The sequence below is a fragment of the Nicotiana tomentosiformis genome, chromosome 3 (assembly GCF_000390325.3).
Source record: "Nicotiana tomentosiformis chromosome 3, ASM39032v3, whole genome shotgun sequence".
NCBI lineage: Eukaryota > Viridiplantae > Streptophyta > Magnoliopsida > Solanales > Solanaceae > Nicotiana > Nicotiana tomentosiformis.
Window position 1 is genome coordinate 33,562,622 of NC_090814.1, and position 17,387 is coordinate 33,580,008.

Sequence of the window (17,387 nt, forward strand, 5' to 3'; positions counted from 1 at the left end):
TCGAACTCACTCCCGAACCCCATGAAAACCAAACTACCCATCCCTGAAAATTGTATAACATCAAATGAACCTATGAGAAGCATAAAATAAGGGAACAGGGTTCTAGAACTCAAAATGACTGGTCGGATCGATACATTCTCCACCTCTTAAACAAATGTTCATCCTTGAACGGGTTTAGAAATATACCTTAACTGTCAAAAAGATGCGAGTATCTGCTTCGTATATCATACTCGGTCCAAGTATCTACCTTGATCAGTTGGCTTCTCTAAAGAACATTCATCGACGCGATCTCCTTTGACTTGAGCTTTCGAACCTGCCTATCCAAAATGGCCACTAGTTCTTCTTCATAAGCCATATTCTCATCAAGATTCATTGTGCTCAATTCCCAAACATGTGACTTGTCTTCCTGATACTTCTGAAGCATAGAAACATGAAATACCGAATGAACTTCCGAAAGACTAGGAGGCAAAGAAAGCCTATAAGTCCTCGCCAACTTTCTCCAACACCTCAAATGGACTAATGAACCTTGGACTCAACTTGCCCTTTTTTCCATATCTCATTACACCCTTCATAGGTAAAACCTTCAAGAGTACCTTCTCACACTCCATAAATGTCATATCATGAACCTTCTTATCAGCATAACTCTTTTGTATGAACTGAGTTGTACGAAAAAGCTCTTGAATCAACTTCACCTTATCCAAAGCATCACGGACCAAGTCAGTACCCAATAACATAGCCTCACCAGGCTCAAACCAACCAATAGGAGATCGACACCGCCTCTTATACAAAGCCTCATATAAAGCTATCTAAATGCTAGAGTGGTTACTGTTATTGTAAGGAAACTCCACCAATGGTAAGAATTGATGCCAATGACCTCCAAAGTCAATCACACAAGCTCTCAACATATCCTCCAGAATCTGAATAGTCCACTCAAACTGACTATCTGTTTGAGGATGGAAAGATGTGCTAAGCTCCACATGTGTACCCAACTCACGTTGAACAGCTCTCTAAAAGAGAGATGTGAATTGAGTACCCCTATTTAAAATTATAGAAACAAGAATACGATGCAAACGCACAATCTCCCTGATGTACATCTGTGCTAACTTCTTTGAAGTATGTGTAGTCAACACCGGTATGAAATGTGTGGACTTGACAATCTATCAACAATGACCCAAATTACATCAAATTTCAAGAAAGTTGCTACAAGCCTACCACAAAGTCCATAGTAACATGCCTCCACTTCCATTCCGGTATAACTAACCTCTGAGTCAAACCACCTGATTTCTGATGTTCATACTTCATGAATTGGTAAGTCAAACACCGTGAAACATGCCCAACAATGTCCTTCTTCATCTTCTGCTACCATTAATGTTGTTTCAAGTCACGATACATCTTCGTGACACTTGGATGAATAGAATACCTCAAACTTTGAGCCTCCTCAAGAGTCAACTTCCTCAAACCATCAACATTAGGAGCACAAATCCAACCCTAAATTCGCAATACACCCTCATATCCAATAACCATCTTTTTGGCACCACCTCGTTGCACTATGTCCTTAAGCACCAACAGATATGGATCATCATACTCGCGAGTCTTAATGTGCTCAAACAAGGACTACTATACAACAATACAAGTAATAACTCTACTAGGATGTGAAATGTCCAATCTCACAAATCTGTTAGCTAGGGCCTGCACATCCATAGCCAAACTGTAATGACCCAACCAGTCATTTTGAGCTTTAGCATTCCATTCAGTAATTTGAGACATTAAGTAGCTTCATATTATGTATTATGACTTGTGTGTATGGTTGGTTTTAGTTTTCAAACGGTTCGGGATTGATTTGGAAAAATGATTCTCATTTTAGAAGCTTTAAGTTGGAAGAGTTGACCAAGGTTAGACTTTTGGGTAAACAGACTCGGAATCGAGTTTTGATTATTCCGATAGGTTTGTATGATGATTTTGGTCTTGTACGTATGTTCGGATTTGATTTCGGAGGTTCCTAAAATAATTCGACACTATTTGTTGAAAGCTGGCAATTTAAAAAACTTAAGAGTTCATAAGTTTGACCAAGAATTGACTTTGATGTTATTGGACCAATTGGTGTTACGAGACTTTGGATAGGTCGATATAGCTTAATTGAAATTATGTGCAAAGTTTGAAAGTAAACTGAAGTGTTTAAGTGTGATTCGGACACTCTTTTAATAGAATGAAGATTTATCAACTTAAGAGAAAATCTATTCGGTTTGAGCCTCGATTCTTGTTGTGATGTTCCCGTGGATGTTTTGAGGCTTTGGATAAGTTTGGATGATGTATTTGTACTTGTTGGTATGATTGGATAGGGTCCCAAGGGGCTCGGGTTTGTTTCAGATCATTGAGTGAGAAACTAGTTATGTTAAAGATTTGAAGTTTGACCATGGTCAATATCGTATCAAGGTGACCTCTTTTTGGTATTTTGAGTGCAAGAACAGGTTCATAACATATTTTATGATTGAAATACATATATGGTTTGTATCTCAGAGCTTCCAAATGAGTTTTGGGTGCTGAAACGAAGATATTTTTATTGCTGTTTTTTTTTCTGGTGTAAATAATTACGAAACTGCCATTGTAATTTTTAGATTTCTTTTAAAACTTCAAAACATCATATCTCCCTCATTTTAAGGCTAAATTGGGTGATTCAAGAGGCTATCTTGGGTGTAATCTAGCAAGGAACTTGTTGGACTTATCAAACATAAGTTTTGAGATCATCTAGGACCTAAATCGAGCTAGGACTGTTGTGCATTATTTTTTCTTGTTTCGAAATTTACTTACTTTTTCTCACAAGGTTTTGGAGCTCGATTTTGGAGGGTATTTTTACTACTTGGATTGGGGTAAGATTTAACTCAGATTTGTTATTATTTCATGATTCTTTAGTATTTGATTAATAATTTGAATTGGAAAAATTAAGAATTTTAGTAAAAACTTTCTAAAACATAAATTGATGGTTTGAAGGGCGATTTGAGGTCGGAATTGAATAATTTTGGTATGATTGGACTCGTATTGAAATGGGTATTCGGAATTTGTAAGTTTTGTCAGATTACGAGGTGCGGACCCGAGGTTGACTTTTTGGGTTGACTTTTTGGTTTTCATTAAAGATCAAAGTTTTATTATTCGAATTATTTTCTATGGCTTTTATTTATGATATTAAGTTATTTTGAATAGATTCGAGCTGTCTGGAGGTTGTTTCACATGGGAAGGGTTTCTTAAAGTATTGATTTAGCTTCTTTGAGGTAAGTATCTTGCCTAACTTTGTGGAGGAGAACTACCCCTTAGGATTTGGGTTGATTGTGCTATTTATGTTATGTGAAAGCCGTGTACGCAAGGTGATGAGTGGTTCATGGGCTATATGTGGTATTTGAACGGTTTAGTCTATTTAGACTCTTTTCATGCCTTAATTGAATTGTCATAACATGTTATATCTTTCATTATTAATCTACCCTTACATGTGTTAATCTATCCTTACATGTTTTATTTGACATTATTAAAACTTGTTCTATCTTTTATTTGTTATTTTGCTCTTACATGTTTTAGTTGAAGTTATTGCTTTCCTTATTGTCTTGTTAATTCTTTAATTGTTGAATTACCTTACTTGAAGTTGTTATTTCATGGAATATCTTCTTGTTGAGTTATTGGTGTTGAAGTTGTGAAAGTCGTTTTCACATTGAGGCGAAGTTGCTAATTGTTGAGATATCTTTCGTGTTGAGCTATTCACCTTTATTTTGTTATTATTGAGATTCTTGTTCATATTGTGGTTGAGTCGTGGGCTATATGTTGTGGAAACTTTGGTACTGATGATTTTGGCAAGTTGTGGCATATGGGCACTTGTGGTACGAGTTGTTATTGTGTTGTGATTTTGATACGCATGCGGTGGTATAAGGATAGGGATTAATGTGCATGCAGCGGCATAAGGTGGGATTTATGTGCGTATTGCTAGTAAGAAAATTACTTGAAGCCACGCGGCGACATAAGGTGGGCTAAAATACGTGTAGCTATTTCGGGGGGAAAAATCAAAACTATCTAAATGTAAAGCTCACGCGGCGGTATAAGGAAAGATTTTGATTATGACTTGTGAAATGTGATTTCGAGGCGGTACCTCGGTTGTGATTATTCTTATATATTCTATGTTGGGATAACTTGTTGATTCGAATGGTTATTGTTCTTCCTTCAATCATTCATCCGCATTTTGATTGTGTTTGGTTATTCGTTGTTATCTTGGTGTTAGAACGATTGTGGCTTCTTGTGTGAGTCATGCGTTCTACATGATTTGTTGTATTTATTTAACATGTCAATTCGTGCCTCCGTTATAACTTGGTAAATAGATTGTCAATGTGAATTTAATCGCGTGGAGTCATTATATCATATTCTGTTGAGTTGTTGGTAACATAACAATTTAAATAATAGAATTATTGACATGCTTTAATCTTTGTGTCTCTTAGGATAGAACTCGCTATCTCACACGGTGCCTTGTTATTTTAAATAGTTATCGGTCTTTTACTATAATTCGGTTCTCAAATTATACTCAACACCCTCTTGATTGGTTACCTTACTTAAAATTGTTATCATGTTTCTCTTTTAACAAATTCTATATTTAATTCGTTAATTTAACTGATGTTTTGCTTTGTTTAAATATAACATTTTACTCAATTTTATTGATTTCTAAACTAAACCCATATGATAATCTATTTTGTATAAATTATATTTTATTTTACTTTAATTGATTTCTAAAATAAACTCACTATTTCATTTGACGCCTTACTTTATTCAAGATTGTTATTATGCTTTATAGTGTTTAAATATAACTCTCGATCATTTTAATTGGTATTTGTTACGGTTGCAATATACATGGTAGCACGTAGGCCTTGTCGTGTGAAGGTAATTGTTATTGTGGGCACGAGGTGCCATACGTGTAAGATTTGAAAATTGGGGTCCATGATTTGTGATTTACGAGGTGTGGTGCCACGGGGTAATTCTTGTTTTAGGCCCATGTGTTTGGAACGATTTGATTATTTGAGTTGTCGTTGGTTCCTCCTTATTTGAGTTCATTCATATCTCATCGGTATCTTGATTATGTTGCTTCTCTATTACCCATTTACTACTTGCTGCCATTTGCGTTTCTATTATTTTGTTGTTGGTTGTAAATCAATAATCTTTCCGTTGTTAGTTTTACATTGATGTTCTTTCCATTGTTAGCTTCATGCATATCTTGTACAGGTTTCTATATCTAGTAGGTATCTTGATATGGCCTCATCACTACTCTATCGAGGTTAGGCTTGATACTTACTGGGTACCATTGTGGTGTACTCATGCTACGCTTCTGCATATTTTTTTGCAGATCCAGGTATTTCTGATCGTGATATTGAGAGTTGTGTCTGCGCGGCAGAGACTTCAAGGTATATCTGCTTGACGCTCGCAGGCCTCGGAGTCACCATCTTACTTTCTTATGCTACTGTTAAATTCTAAATCAAAATAGTATAGTACTTAGAAATTCTACTGTATTTCAGTAGAGCTTATGACTCCGTACTATCGATTTTGGGAAATGTATAACTATTGGCCATTGCAGTTATGTATGCCATTTACTGGTTTATGATTTAATGATTAAATAGTTTAATTTTTATGTTAACTCATCATATGTTAGGCTTACCTAGTTTTAGAGACTAGGTGTCATCATGACATCCTAAGGTGGAAATTTTGGGTCGTGACACAAAGGCCTCTCCTCAGCTGGAATAAATGCCAGACTCCCCATACTCTCCGCATTTCTACTCAAAGCATCTGCTATCATATTCTCCTTACCAGGATGATACAAGATAGTGATATCATATTCCTTAAGTAACTCAAGCCACCTTCGCTACCTCAAGTTCAAATCCTTCTTCTTGAACAAGTGTTGAAGACTACGGCAATCAGTATAGACCTCACATGACATATCGTACAAGTAATCCCTCTAAATCTTGAGCCCATACACAATAGTTGCCAATGCCAAATCATGAACTGGATAATTCTTTTTATGGGTCTTCAACTGCCAAGACACATAAGCAATCACCTTGCCATCCTGTTGTAGACAATAAATTTGCGTCAAGAAAATAATCGAGACCGAAAAATATTGCAACAATCGTAGTATTTGATTTCAAATATTTGAGTGTTACAATCTCTATGAATCCTTTGATTCTACTTTTCCAATATAAATTCAAGGGCCTTTGAGGTTGATCTTGAATTTGAATTTGATTTATCCATCGCGAACGCTTTGATTATTGCCACGAATGTTATCACGAACAAGTAGCCTTGATCTTGAACGCCTTGTATTTGATTTGACTTCGTTCTTGATCTTGAATACTTGAAATCTGTGTTGAAGTGCTTGAATGGTTGAACACTTGCAGTTTGCAGAGAATTGTGGCTTTTGATCCACGAGCTCTCTTGTGTCTTCTTGTTATAATTTTTGGTCCTCTTTCTGAATTTTGAAGACCCCTATTTATAGTTGTGGATGGGAAAGAGTTGTGATGAGAACAAACTATTTTCGACTAATAAGATCGAAGAGTGACAAGGCCGTATTTGATTGGCCGGAACATGTCACTTGCATATGTGACGCGATATTTTTATTGGCCTTTTAATTTGACTTGGCATGCTTTGTCATTTTGACACGTGGCATGATCCTATTGGCTCTTCTGTTTGACTTGGCGTGCCACGTCATTTAACACATGGCACCGGGCATCTAGGAAGATGACATCTTGGGCCTAATGAAGTGGGCTCATCACTTGTAGCCTAATTAAATGGGCTAACCCATTGGATTTGGACTTATTTATTTAATCTATATATATTTGACTTATATAACTAATCCAATTATATTAGCCCAATAAATTTATTTGAACTAATATATCTTGAATCTAAAAATATAGTTCAAATAATTTTATGAATTTAAATCCAATAAAATTTAGATGGCTATAAATCCTCCCTACTTCAAGACTTATCGAGATGTAGATGTGTCCAACTTAAAAGATGAGGCTTGAAGTACCCATTTTTAGATAATTCCAATTTAAACTTTCCAAACCCTTTTTTTTCTTTGGAAAGTTTATTTATGAAATGAGTAACATTTCAAATATAGAGAAAATCACAAAACGGCATGCTCAATTGTCCCATTTGTGATTATTGCCGAGGAAAAGTCCTTGTATTGTTTTGATGTGGCACACGTGGATCAAACAAATTGCATAATTACTGCATTAGAGCTTTGATATACAAGATGCGGCATTAAGATTTTTGCTATGTCATTGTCCAGTTTGAATCATATTTGGAGTAGGATCAAGTTGACCGCTCCACAAGTAGTCTTTTATCCCACGTCGAACTAGATCTTCTGGACAGACGCTATGCGTGGCTATATATAGCACCGTATTCTTCAGTTCACAATATTAATACACGGTGTTTGCAAGCTACAATAAGTATATGTCACTACCTAAAATCTAACTAGTCGTGATGGCACATAATCCAATCCGTTAGGTAAGCCAACTTTCAATTATCCAATTCCAATAATAATTATTAAAGCAATTTAAGTGAATAAAGATTAACTTAATCTTATACAACTCCCAAGAACTGGTAGTACAAATCATGAGCTTCTAAGAATAGAGTATACAAAGCGGAAATGAAATAAATACATAGTCTGTTTGAATAGTACATAAATAGAGCTTTTATAAATCTAAGGCTACCATGAACAAGAGGCAGCTACAACAGAAACGCAGGTACATCTACGAATCCCGCAACCATCGAGCACAGCAACAACAGTAGCCAACATCTGCACGCAATGTGCAGAACTGTAGTATCAGTACAACCGACCACATGTACTGAGTAAGTAACAAACATAGCCTTAGGTTGAAAGTAGTGACGAGCTTCTACCAAGGTCGGGTCCAAAACCACTAGTCCACAACAGTTCATAACAACATAAAGAAAATAATACCAGAAACTCAGAGATAAAATGCTCAGTCAAATCATGATTTCAAAAATAATAGTTCTTCCTTTCAAGTACATCAGTGAAAACCCAAATTGTTTGCCGAAGTTGCCAAAAATATGAATAAGTTTGAAAACAATAATTTCTCCCAAAAGTCTTTTCAATAATAAATGAGATGTTTTATTTTCTTTCTAGATAACCCGTGTAAAACAAATGCATCACAATGCCCATCTATCAAAATGTGTGAGAAATCATGAATAATGTGATGTTGTACAGCATGAGAAAAATACATCTCTATGCATGTATGTCATGTGTGCATGCCAATGCAATGCAACTTGGTGATAAAATTATAAACAACCCCTCGAGCAGAACATCACTCATATACAGCCCCTCGGGCAAACCTCACAGTCACTCGTGCCTCTCGGGCATACCTCACAGTCACTCATGCCACTTGGGCATACCTCACAATCACTCATGCCTCCCAGTCACTCAGCACTCGGCACTCGGCACTCGCACTCAGTAGGTACCTGCACTCACTGGGGGTGTGTACAGACTCCGGAGGGGCTCCTTCAGCACAAGCGCTATAATCTGCACGGACAACTCACATGTTACACGGACAACTCACGTGCTATAATAATAAAGTATATAAAGCATGTTGCAGGCGGGCAGCCCCGATCCATAATAATTCTCACAATCAGGCCCTCGGCCTCACTTAGTCATCAATCTCTCCAGTCTCTTGGGCTTACAATGTCATGAAAATAGCCCAAAAATGATGATATGATGTATCAATAAATAACAACAGAGACTGAGATATGATATGCAATGAAATGAAATGAATATGACTGAGTATGAATTTTCAATTTAAAATAAATAATTCACAGCAATATGACCTCTGTGGGTCCAAATAATACTGATACATAGCCTCAATATGATTTTTAATATATTTTTCAGCTCAATTTCTTTAACTCATAAAACCGCGTGGAAAATGCCAAGATCATTTAACTATAAAATTTCACAGAAATAATTATGTCACAATTTCTATAGTGCATGTCCGCACGCCCGTCACCTAGCATGTGCGTCACCTCCCAACAATTCACGAAATACATATATTCAGGGTTCATACCCTCAACTCTAAGATTAGAAGACTTACTTACCTCGAACAAGCCGAATCCAATGTCGAGCAAGCTAAACAATGCTCCAGAAATCCCATTATGCGTGTATCAACTCCCGAACGGCTCGAATCTACCACAATTAATTTGATTCAGTCCAAACAATTTATAAAAATTAATTCCATATCAAAATGCTAATATTTTCCACAAAATCCAAAATTACGCCCCCAAAAATCACATGTGGGGCCCACGTCTCGAAATCCAATGAAACTTACAAAATACGATAACCCATCCAATTACAAGTTCAACCATACTAATTTCACTCAAATCGGACTCCAAATCAGTATTCAAACTTGAAAAAATCGTTTTGGGACATTATAGAAATTTCCTTCTATTTCTCTTGAAGATTTAATAATCTTACATCAAAAATGAAGATCAATTCATGGAATACAATCACAGGGGAATTAAGAACACTTACCCCAAGTTATGTGGAAAATTTTCTCTCCAAAATCGCCCAACACGAGCTCCAAAATCCGAAAAATGGGTGTAAATGTCGAATCCTCGAATTTAAGGTTCTGCCCCAGCGATTTTCGCATCTGCGGACAAGGGATCGCACCTACGACCCTCGCTTCTGCGGACAAAATTGCGCGCCTGCGAAAACAGCCAGCCTTCTCAAATCTCGCATCTGCGGGCTCGCAGATGTGCATTCCCCTTCGCACCTGCGGCCTCGCAAATGCGGCAAATTTCTCGCACCTGCGAGCACTGCCCAGTTCACACTTGGTCGCTTCTGCGACTAATTTCGCGCACATGTGGCTTCGCACCTATGATCAAAAGCTTCGCAGGTGCGATCACACCAGTAAGCAGCAACCCGAGCATTTTCTTAAGTCCAAATTTGATCCGTTAACCATCCCAAAACTCACCCTAGCCCCTCGGTACCCCGTCCGAACATACCAACAAGTCCCATAACATAACACGGACATACTCGAGGCCTCAAAACACACATAACAATATCGAAACGACGAATCACACCTCAATTTGAAATCATTGAATTTTGAAACTTTAAATTCTACATCTTGTGCCGAAATACATCAAATCAATCCAGAATGACTTCAAATTTTGCACACAAGTCATAAATGATATAACGAAGCTATTCAAATTTCTAGAATCGGATTCCGACATCGATATCAAAAATTCAACCCCTCGGTCAAACTTTCCAAAAATTCAACTTTCGGCATTTCAATATTAATTCCACTACGGACCTCCAAATAATTTTCCGGATACACTCATAAGTCCAAAACCAACATACGGAGCTATTGGAATCATCAAAACTCTATTCCATGGTCGTTTACACATAAGTCGACATCCGATCGCTATTTTAACTTAAGCTTTAAACCTTGGAACTAAATGGTCCAATTCATTCCAAAACCTCACCAGACCTGAACCATTTACCTCGGCAATTCACACAATAACTGTGAAGTACAAATTGAGTAGTAAACGGGGTTGTAATACTCAAAACGACCGACCGGGTCGTTACAGTATAGTACCGAGGTAACCTTTTGTGCTTTTTATTTGTTTGTTACTTTTTCATTTTTTTTCCTTCTTTTTTGTAGGTCAAACAAGAAAGACAAGTTCTTGTTCAAAAAGATGACCCATGAAAACGGTGATCTTAGGGTGTGAAGGGATGGATACTCATCCCCGCCTGAAAATTGGAGAGGTTATCTTGGGGCACAAAGGTTCATAGGCATATAGAAGGACACAACTAGGCAACATATAGAAGAACAAATTCTCAACAGCATATAGAATAATTAACCCGCAACAACATATAGAAGGAAAAATCCATGGCAACTTATAGAAGGACAAATCCCCAACAACATATATAAAAGGATCAAATTCGTGAAGAGACCAGCTTAAGGTGCAAAGGGACTTAAATGTCCACCTTAAGATTAGAAAATTATAGTTCCTTTTAAGGAGAAATCTACGAAGAGGCCAACTTAAGGTGCAAAGGGACTAACTGTCCACCTTAAGATTGAAAAATTATAAAGCCTCAACTTGAAGATTTGGTGGACTTGAAGACTTGGAGGGCTTGAAGACTTCATTTTGAAGATTTAAACTTGAAGACCGACAAACTTGAAAATTTGACGGACTTGAAGAATGAAGGGCTTGAATACTTCATCTTGAAGACTTAGCCTATTAGAAGATTACTACCATCTCATTGGTGACGCAAATTTCCTATGAAGGCTTGCCCCCTTTAAATCATATGGGATCCAAAGTTCAATAGAAGAATGACATTTTAGCCTGATTTTGAAGTGTTGATTGAGTGGATCATATTCCATCATACTTCATTCGAACAACAATTGGGGCAATATGTATCTTTTGAACTCATGCGACTGAACTTAGAATTAAACTCTAAGATGCCTACGTACCTCAATGAAAAGGATCAAGTCATATCGTAGTTCAGAATGGGTGAGCTTTTTTTAATATATAGTGTCCTAACTTTAGCCTAGGCTGCCTCTTTCGAGGTTTCAACCAGCGAACTTGTTGTTTTTGGGTCGCACACAATTTATACTCTTGCGGGCCAAGAGTAATATGCAGTTTATGCTCTTGCATTAAGGAGCGTAGCGACTTGCAATTTAAGCTCACATTTTGAAGAGTTTTGTAACTTGAAGATTTTGCTCCAATTCGAAGAGCTTCATGACATGCAGTTTAGGCTCGTGCATCCAGGAGCGTAGTAATTTGAAGATTTATCTTACGTTTCAAAATGCTTTGCAACTTGAAGACTTGCTCAATTTTGAAGAGCTTTGCAACTTGAAGTTCCACTCGAATTTGAAGAGCTTTGCTACTTGAAGTCTTTGCTCGACTTTGAAGAGCTTTCGACTTGAGTCTTTGCTCGAATTTGGAGAGCTTTGCAACTTGAATACTTTGTTCGAATTTGAAGAGCTTTACAACTTAAAGACTTTTCTCGAATTTGAAGAGCTTTACGTCTTAAAGATTTAGTTCGAATTTGGGGATCTTCGTGACATACAGTATATGCTCATGTGACAAGAAGCATTATAACTTGCAGTTTAGGCTCGTGCATTGAGGAGTCTTATAACTTGCAATTTAGGCTCGTGCATTGAGGAGCATCTTAATATGCATAGACTCTTCGGTTTCATTCTCGTATGAAAACATGCCCCCATCCTCGCCTTCTTGTTCTTCTTCTTTGTCGTAAGGCTCAAAGAGAGGTAGCTCTTGGTCTCCACTTGTTGTCATACTTAGTTCCATATCATGAGCACGAGTTGCTAGTTCTTCAAATGTTTTGGGCTTTATGCCTTGTAAGATATAGCGACGACCCCAATGCATGCCTTGAATGCACATTTTGATGCCAGAAGTTTCGCTAAGGCGATCTTTACAGTTGAGGCTTAAGCTCCTCTAGGGGTTGATGAAGTCAATAACTGGCTCACCCTTTCATTGACGAGTGTTTGTAAGTTTGATCATGCTTACGATGCGTCTTGTTCTATAGAAACGATTGAGAAACTCATGCTCTAACTACTCCCAACTATCGATGGAACCAAATTTGAGATTTGTGTACCAATCGAATGCATTACCTTTAAGAGATCGGACAAACTGTTTGACAAGATAATCATTGTACGTTCCAACATTATTGCAAGTTTAAACAAAATTACATGTTGTTTCGGATTTCCCTGGCCGTCAAATTGTTGCAACTTATGAGGTTGATAACCAACATGCATCTTCAAGTTATCAATTATTTGCGTATACGGGTTTGCATATGTGAGAGAAATTTTGGATGTCGACTCAGGATTATCTTTGATAGCCTCCATGATGTAATCCTTCAATTTCTCAACGGGAATCAGACCTTCAGCGGAGACTTGGATCTCCTTTGTTGTTGTTGCTTGCTTTTCGGATGAGTCTCCGTTCTCTTGTGACCTTTGAAGATTTAAAGGTTCTTGTGTGGATTCTCCTTCTACTATGCTATCCAACTTATTTGTTAACTTGAAAAGTTTAGCATCTTGATCTTGCACGCTCTTTGACAAGCCTTCAACTGCTTTAGTCAAATTTTCAAGTTGTTTTTCTATGGTAGAAGCTTCAATAACCATTGCTTCCATGATCTCCGTAGAGGATGAATAATGATATGGATCATTATTGAGATAGAGCTTAGAGGTCACATTAATGTTGACTAGAGTGGATCCAGCGCTCAAGTCATCATCATTAGCTTGCATGAAAGGTTTCTTAGACTTAGATGAACTAAGTTGGGCAAGAACCTTTTCGATCGCTATGGCGATGTCGTTCCCTTTTTGGGTCGTGCTTGTAAAGGATCTTGCTCCTTTTGAGGATGAAGATCCAAAAATAGGGGTTGATGTGGACGGCACTTGGAGTGCTTGTTGTCTTAACTTGCTTTGCTCCTTGTAATCGGCCCAAAGCTTCCAAAGGTAACATCGAGAATGCTTTCCACATCAGCATAGAACTTGGAATTAGCAGCCTTAGTAGAAGTTAATCTGGAGTTGATTTTTTGTGATGCCATTTCGATACTCTTGAACTTTGGCGGTTGAAAAGTTGAGATGATAGGTAGAGATTGCCCCACTAGGCATGCCAGAATCTGTATATAATAAATTTGCATCAAGAAAATAATCGAGACCGAAAACTATTGCAACAATTGTAGTATTTGATTTCAAATATTTGAGTGTTACAATCTCTATGAATCCTCTGATTCTACTTTTCCAATATAAATTCAAGAGCCTTTGAGGTTGATCTTGAATTTGAATTTTATTTATCCGTCGCGAATGCTTTGATTGTTGCCCATAATTTGATCACGAACAAGTAGCCTTGATCTTAAACGCCTTGTATTTGATTTGACTTCGTTCTTGATCTTGAATACTTGAAATTTGTGTTGAAGTGCTTGAATGCTTGAACACTTGCAGTTTGCAGAGAATTGTGGCATTTGATCCACGAGCTCCCTTGTGTCTTCTTGTTATAACTTCTGGTCCTGTTTCTGAGTTATGAAACCCCCTATTTATAGTTGTGGAAGGGAAGAGTTGTGAGGAGAACAAACTATTTCTGACCAATCGGATCGAAGAGTGACAAGGCCGCATTTGATTGGCCGGAAAATATCACTTGCATATATGGCGCAATTTTATTGGCCTTTTAATTTAACTTGGCATGCTTTGTCATTTTGACGCGTGGCATGATCCTATTGGCTCTTCTGTTTGACTTGACATGTCACGTCATTTGACACGTGGCACTGGGCCTCTAGGAAGATGACATCTCGGGCCTAATGAAGTGTGCTCATCACTTGTAGCCTAATTAAATGGGCTAATCCATTGGATTTGGACTTATTTATTTAATCCATATATATATTGGACTTATATAACTAATCCAATTATATTAGCCCAATAAATTTATTTAAACTAATATATCTTGAATCTAAAAATATAGTTCAAATAATTTTATGGATTTAAATTCAATAAAAGTTAGATGCCTACACCTGCATCAACACTGCACCTAGACCAATGCATGAAGCATCATAAAACACTGTGTAGGGCCTTGAACCAGTGGGAAATACTAACACTAGGGTTGTAGTCAAAGTAACCTTGAGCTTTCGGTAGCTCTCCTCATACTCATCCATCTAAAAGGAATGTCTTTCTAAGTCAACATAGTCAATGAAGTTGCAATAAATGAAAATCCCTCCGCAAAATGACGATAGTAGGCTGCCAAACCTAAGAAACTACGAAGCTCCGTAGATAAAGTAGGTCTAGGCCAGTTTTGAACTGCCTCAATCTTCTTAGGATCAACTTTAATACCATCACTAGGCACAACTTGACCAAGAATGCAATTGAATCTAACAAGGACTCACATTTTGAAAACATAGCATAAAGCTTTTGATCCTTCAAAGTTTGAAGTACTACTCTCAAGTGTTGTTCATGCTCCTCCCTACTACGAGAGTAAACCAAGATGTCATCAATGACACAATCATGAAAGAATCAAAATAAGGCTTGAACACCCAGTTTATCAAATTCATGAAAGTTGCTGGAGCAGTCAACCCAAATGACATCACAGAGAACTCTTAATGACCATAAGAGGTCCTCAAAACTATCTTAGGGACATCTGAAGCCTAATCTTCACCTAATGATATCCTAATTTCAAATCAATCTTAGAGAACTCCTTGGCACCCTGAAACAAATCATCAATACAAGGCAATGGATACTTGTTCTTGACAGTAATTTTAAAAGTGTTTTCAAGGAGCTCTAAGGCGCGTTTCGAGGTGGGGCGTGACCAAAACATCCTTGAGTGCTGAGTTTAGGCGCAGTTTCATTGGGCGAACACCCTGAAATTTGAGACGACGCTCTAGGCGCGCCTTGGCGCATCAGATATGGGGCAACGCCTAACAAGTTTTTCGTAATTGGAATCTAAATTAGTAAATTGAATGCAATTTCTCCACTTCACTATGTGGGTTTGAGAATATCCATGTCTTTGGCCAGTTATCACAACAGCTCCATAACCTCATGAAAGAAAGAAGGAGAGAGAGTGAGAAAGAGAGACTGTACAGAGAATAAACTCGACGGAGAAGATAGAGATAAATCAAATTCGCGACAAAGAATGACGATGGGTGCATCGTATTGGGTGGGGATAAAAAGCAACATGCTTAAGTCGCAAGGGTGAATACAACATAGATGAAGACTTCCAGAAAGTGGAAAGATAATGGCGAAGTAGACTTTTAATTTTTGAAGAAAAAAAAAACTAAGAGCCCGTTTGGACATAAAATTTAATGGAAGTTTTTTTTAAAACATTTCACTTTTTTTCGAAATCAGCGTTTGTTCAAAAAATTTCTAATTTTCACTTGAAGATGCATTTTGGAAATTTTCGAAAATTTGAAAAACTCCAAAAAAAAAATAGTTTTTCAAAATTTTCACTCAAATCACTCACAAAACTTCAAAAACAACCCAAACTGAAATTTATGTCCAAACACAACTCTAAATTTCAAATGTCATTTTCACTTAAAAAAAATTTTTACCATTTTTTTGAATTTTACAATTCTTATGTCCAAACGCCTGCTAAATATTGTTAATGGAACTGACGCTTGTGGATTGGCATGCTTTTGTCATTTGTGTGCCTTTCAAAATTGAAAAAACATTAAACATGAGCGAAGCAGAATGGGTTTGTGTACCTTTTGAAAAAGTACACAACTACAAGATAATTGTTTAAAATCAAATAAAAGCACAAAACAAAGCAATAAAATTACTGGTAATAAGAATTTGAAAACCAAGTTATTAAAGAAAAACTTGAAAAACTACTCATGTGCCACTAAACAAGCGCTATAATTATTAAAATTTTACAAACATATCAAAATTTGTATAGCATATTATATTAAAATAATAAAGTGAAAGATCCATGGGGCTTACGAGCCCCCGTTGTCTCACGGCTTATGCCTCGCCTCGTGATAGGTAAAATGTCTTACCCAATGCCTTCGCCTTTTAAAACACTGGCTCTTGATAGTAACCTTGTTCAATTGTTGATAATCAATGCACATCCTCATTAAACCATTTATCTTCTTCACAAACAACATCGGCTCACCCCAAGGAGAAACACTCGATGTAATGAACCCCTTATCAAGCAAATCTCGTAACTGCTCCTTCAATTCCTTGAACTCACCTGGAGACATACGGTATGGTAGAATAGATATGGGGTGAGTGCATGGAACTAAGTCAATGCAGAAATCAATATCACTATCAGGTAGCATCCCCGATAAATCTGCAGGAAATATCTCTGGAAACTCACTCACAACCGGCATCGAATTCATGGAAGGAACCTCCATACTAAAATCCCGAATATAAGCCAAATATGCTTAAACATCCCTTCTCAACCATGCGTTGAGCCTTCAAAAAATAAAATCACTCTACTCGTGGAATGGCCAAGGTTCCCTCTCCACTCTAGTCTAGGAAACCCTGGCATAGCTAAAGTCATAGTCTTCGCGTGACAATCCAAGATAGCATGATACGGGGAAAACCATTCCATACCCAGAATCACCTGAAAATCTATCATATCCAATAATAAAAAATCAACTGCGGTATTAAAACAACTTATGATAATCACACAAGATCAGTACACCCGACCAACTACAATAAAATCCTCCATCAGTGTAGAACCCGAATTAAATAATATCGAAGCATCTCTATGACAGACCAAGATAATACATGTAATGACTACATTAGACGACTTTGCCTCAGGCCTACCACGAAATGCATAACAACGAGCTTGACCCCCACCGGCCTGTCCTCCTCCTCTAGGACGACATCTAATTGGTTGACCTCCACCTCTAGTTA

At 37.3% G+C, this 17,387-nt stretch overlaps 1 protein-coding gene across 1 annotated transcript; it reads right to left on the bottom strand.

Moving 5' to 3' along the window:
* Positions 1 to 265: 265 nt before the first annotated feature.
* Positions 266 to 16,855, bottom strand: LOC138907592 (uncharacterized). Its single transcript, XM_070198194.1, has 6 exons — positions 16,523 to 16,855; positions 14,552 to 14,692; positions 12,657 to 13,514; positions 891 to 1,007; positions 507 to 806; positions 266 to 415 (listed from the first exon to the last, which is right to left on the bottom strand). The coding sequence occupies exons 1-6, from the start codon at positions 16,853 to 16,855 to the stop codon at positions 266 to 268; spliced, it is 1,899 nt and encodes a 632-aa protein (XP_070054295.1).
* Positions 16,856 to 17,387: the final 532 nt, after the last annotated feature.

What these genes read in the sequence shown, in the direction of transcription:
- LOC138907592 (XM_070198194.1), bottom strand. Translation starts at nt 16,855, where the DNA reads ATGCCGGTTGTGAGTGAGTTTCCAGAGATATTTCCTGCAGATTTATCG. An exon ending in TAGGTGCAGTGTTGATGCAG is followed by an intron (nt 13,515 to 14,551) that starts GTGTAGGCATCT and finishes TGATGTGGAAAG; the next exon opens with CATTCTCGATGTTACCTTTG. An exon ending in GTTTGTCCGATCTCTTAAAG is followed by an intron (nt 1,008 to 12,656) that starts GTAATGCATTCG and finishes TCTCTCTTTTAG; the next exon opens with AGAGCTGTTCAACGTGAGTT.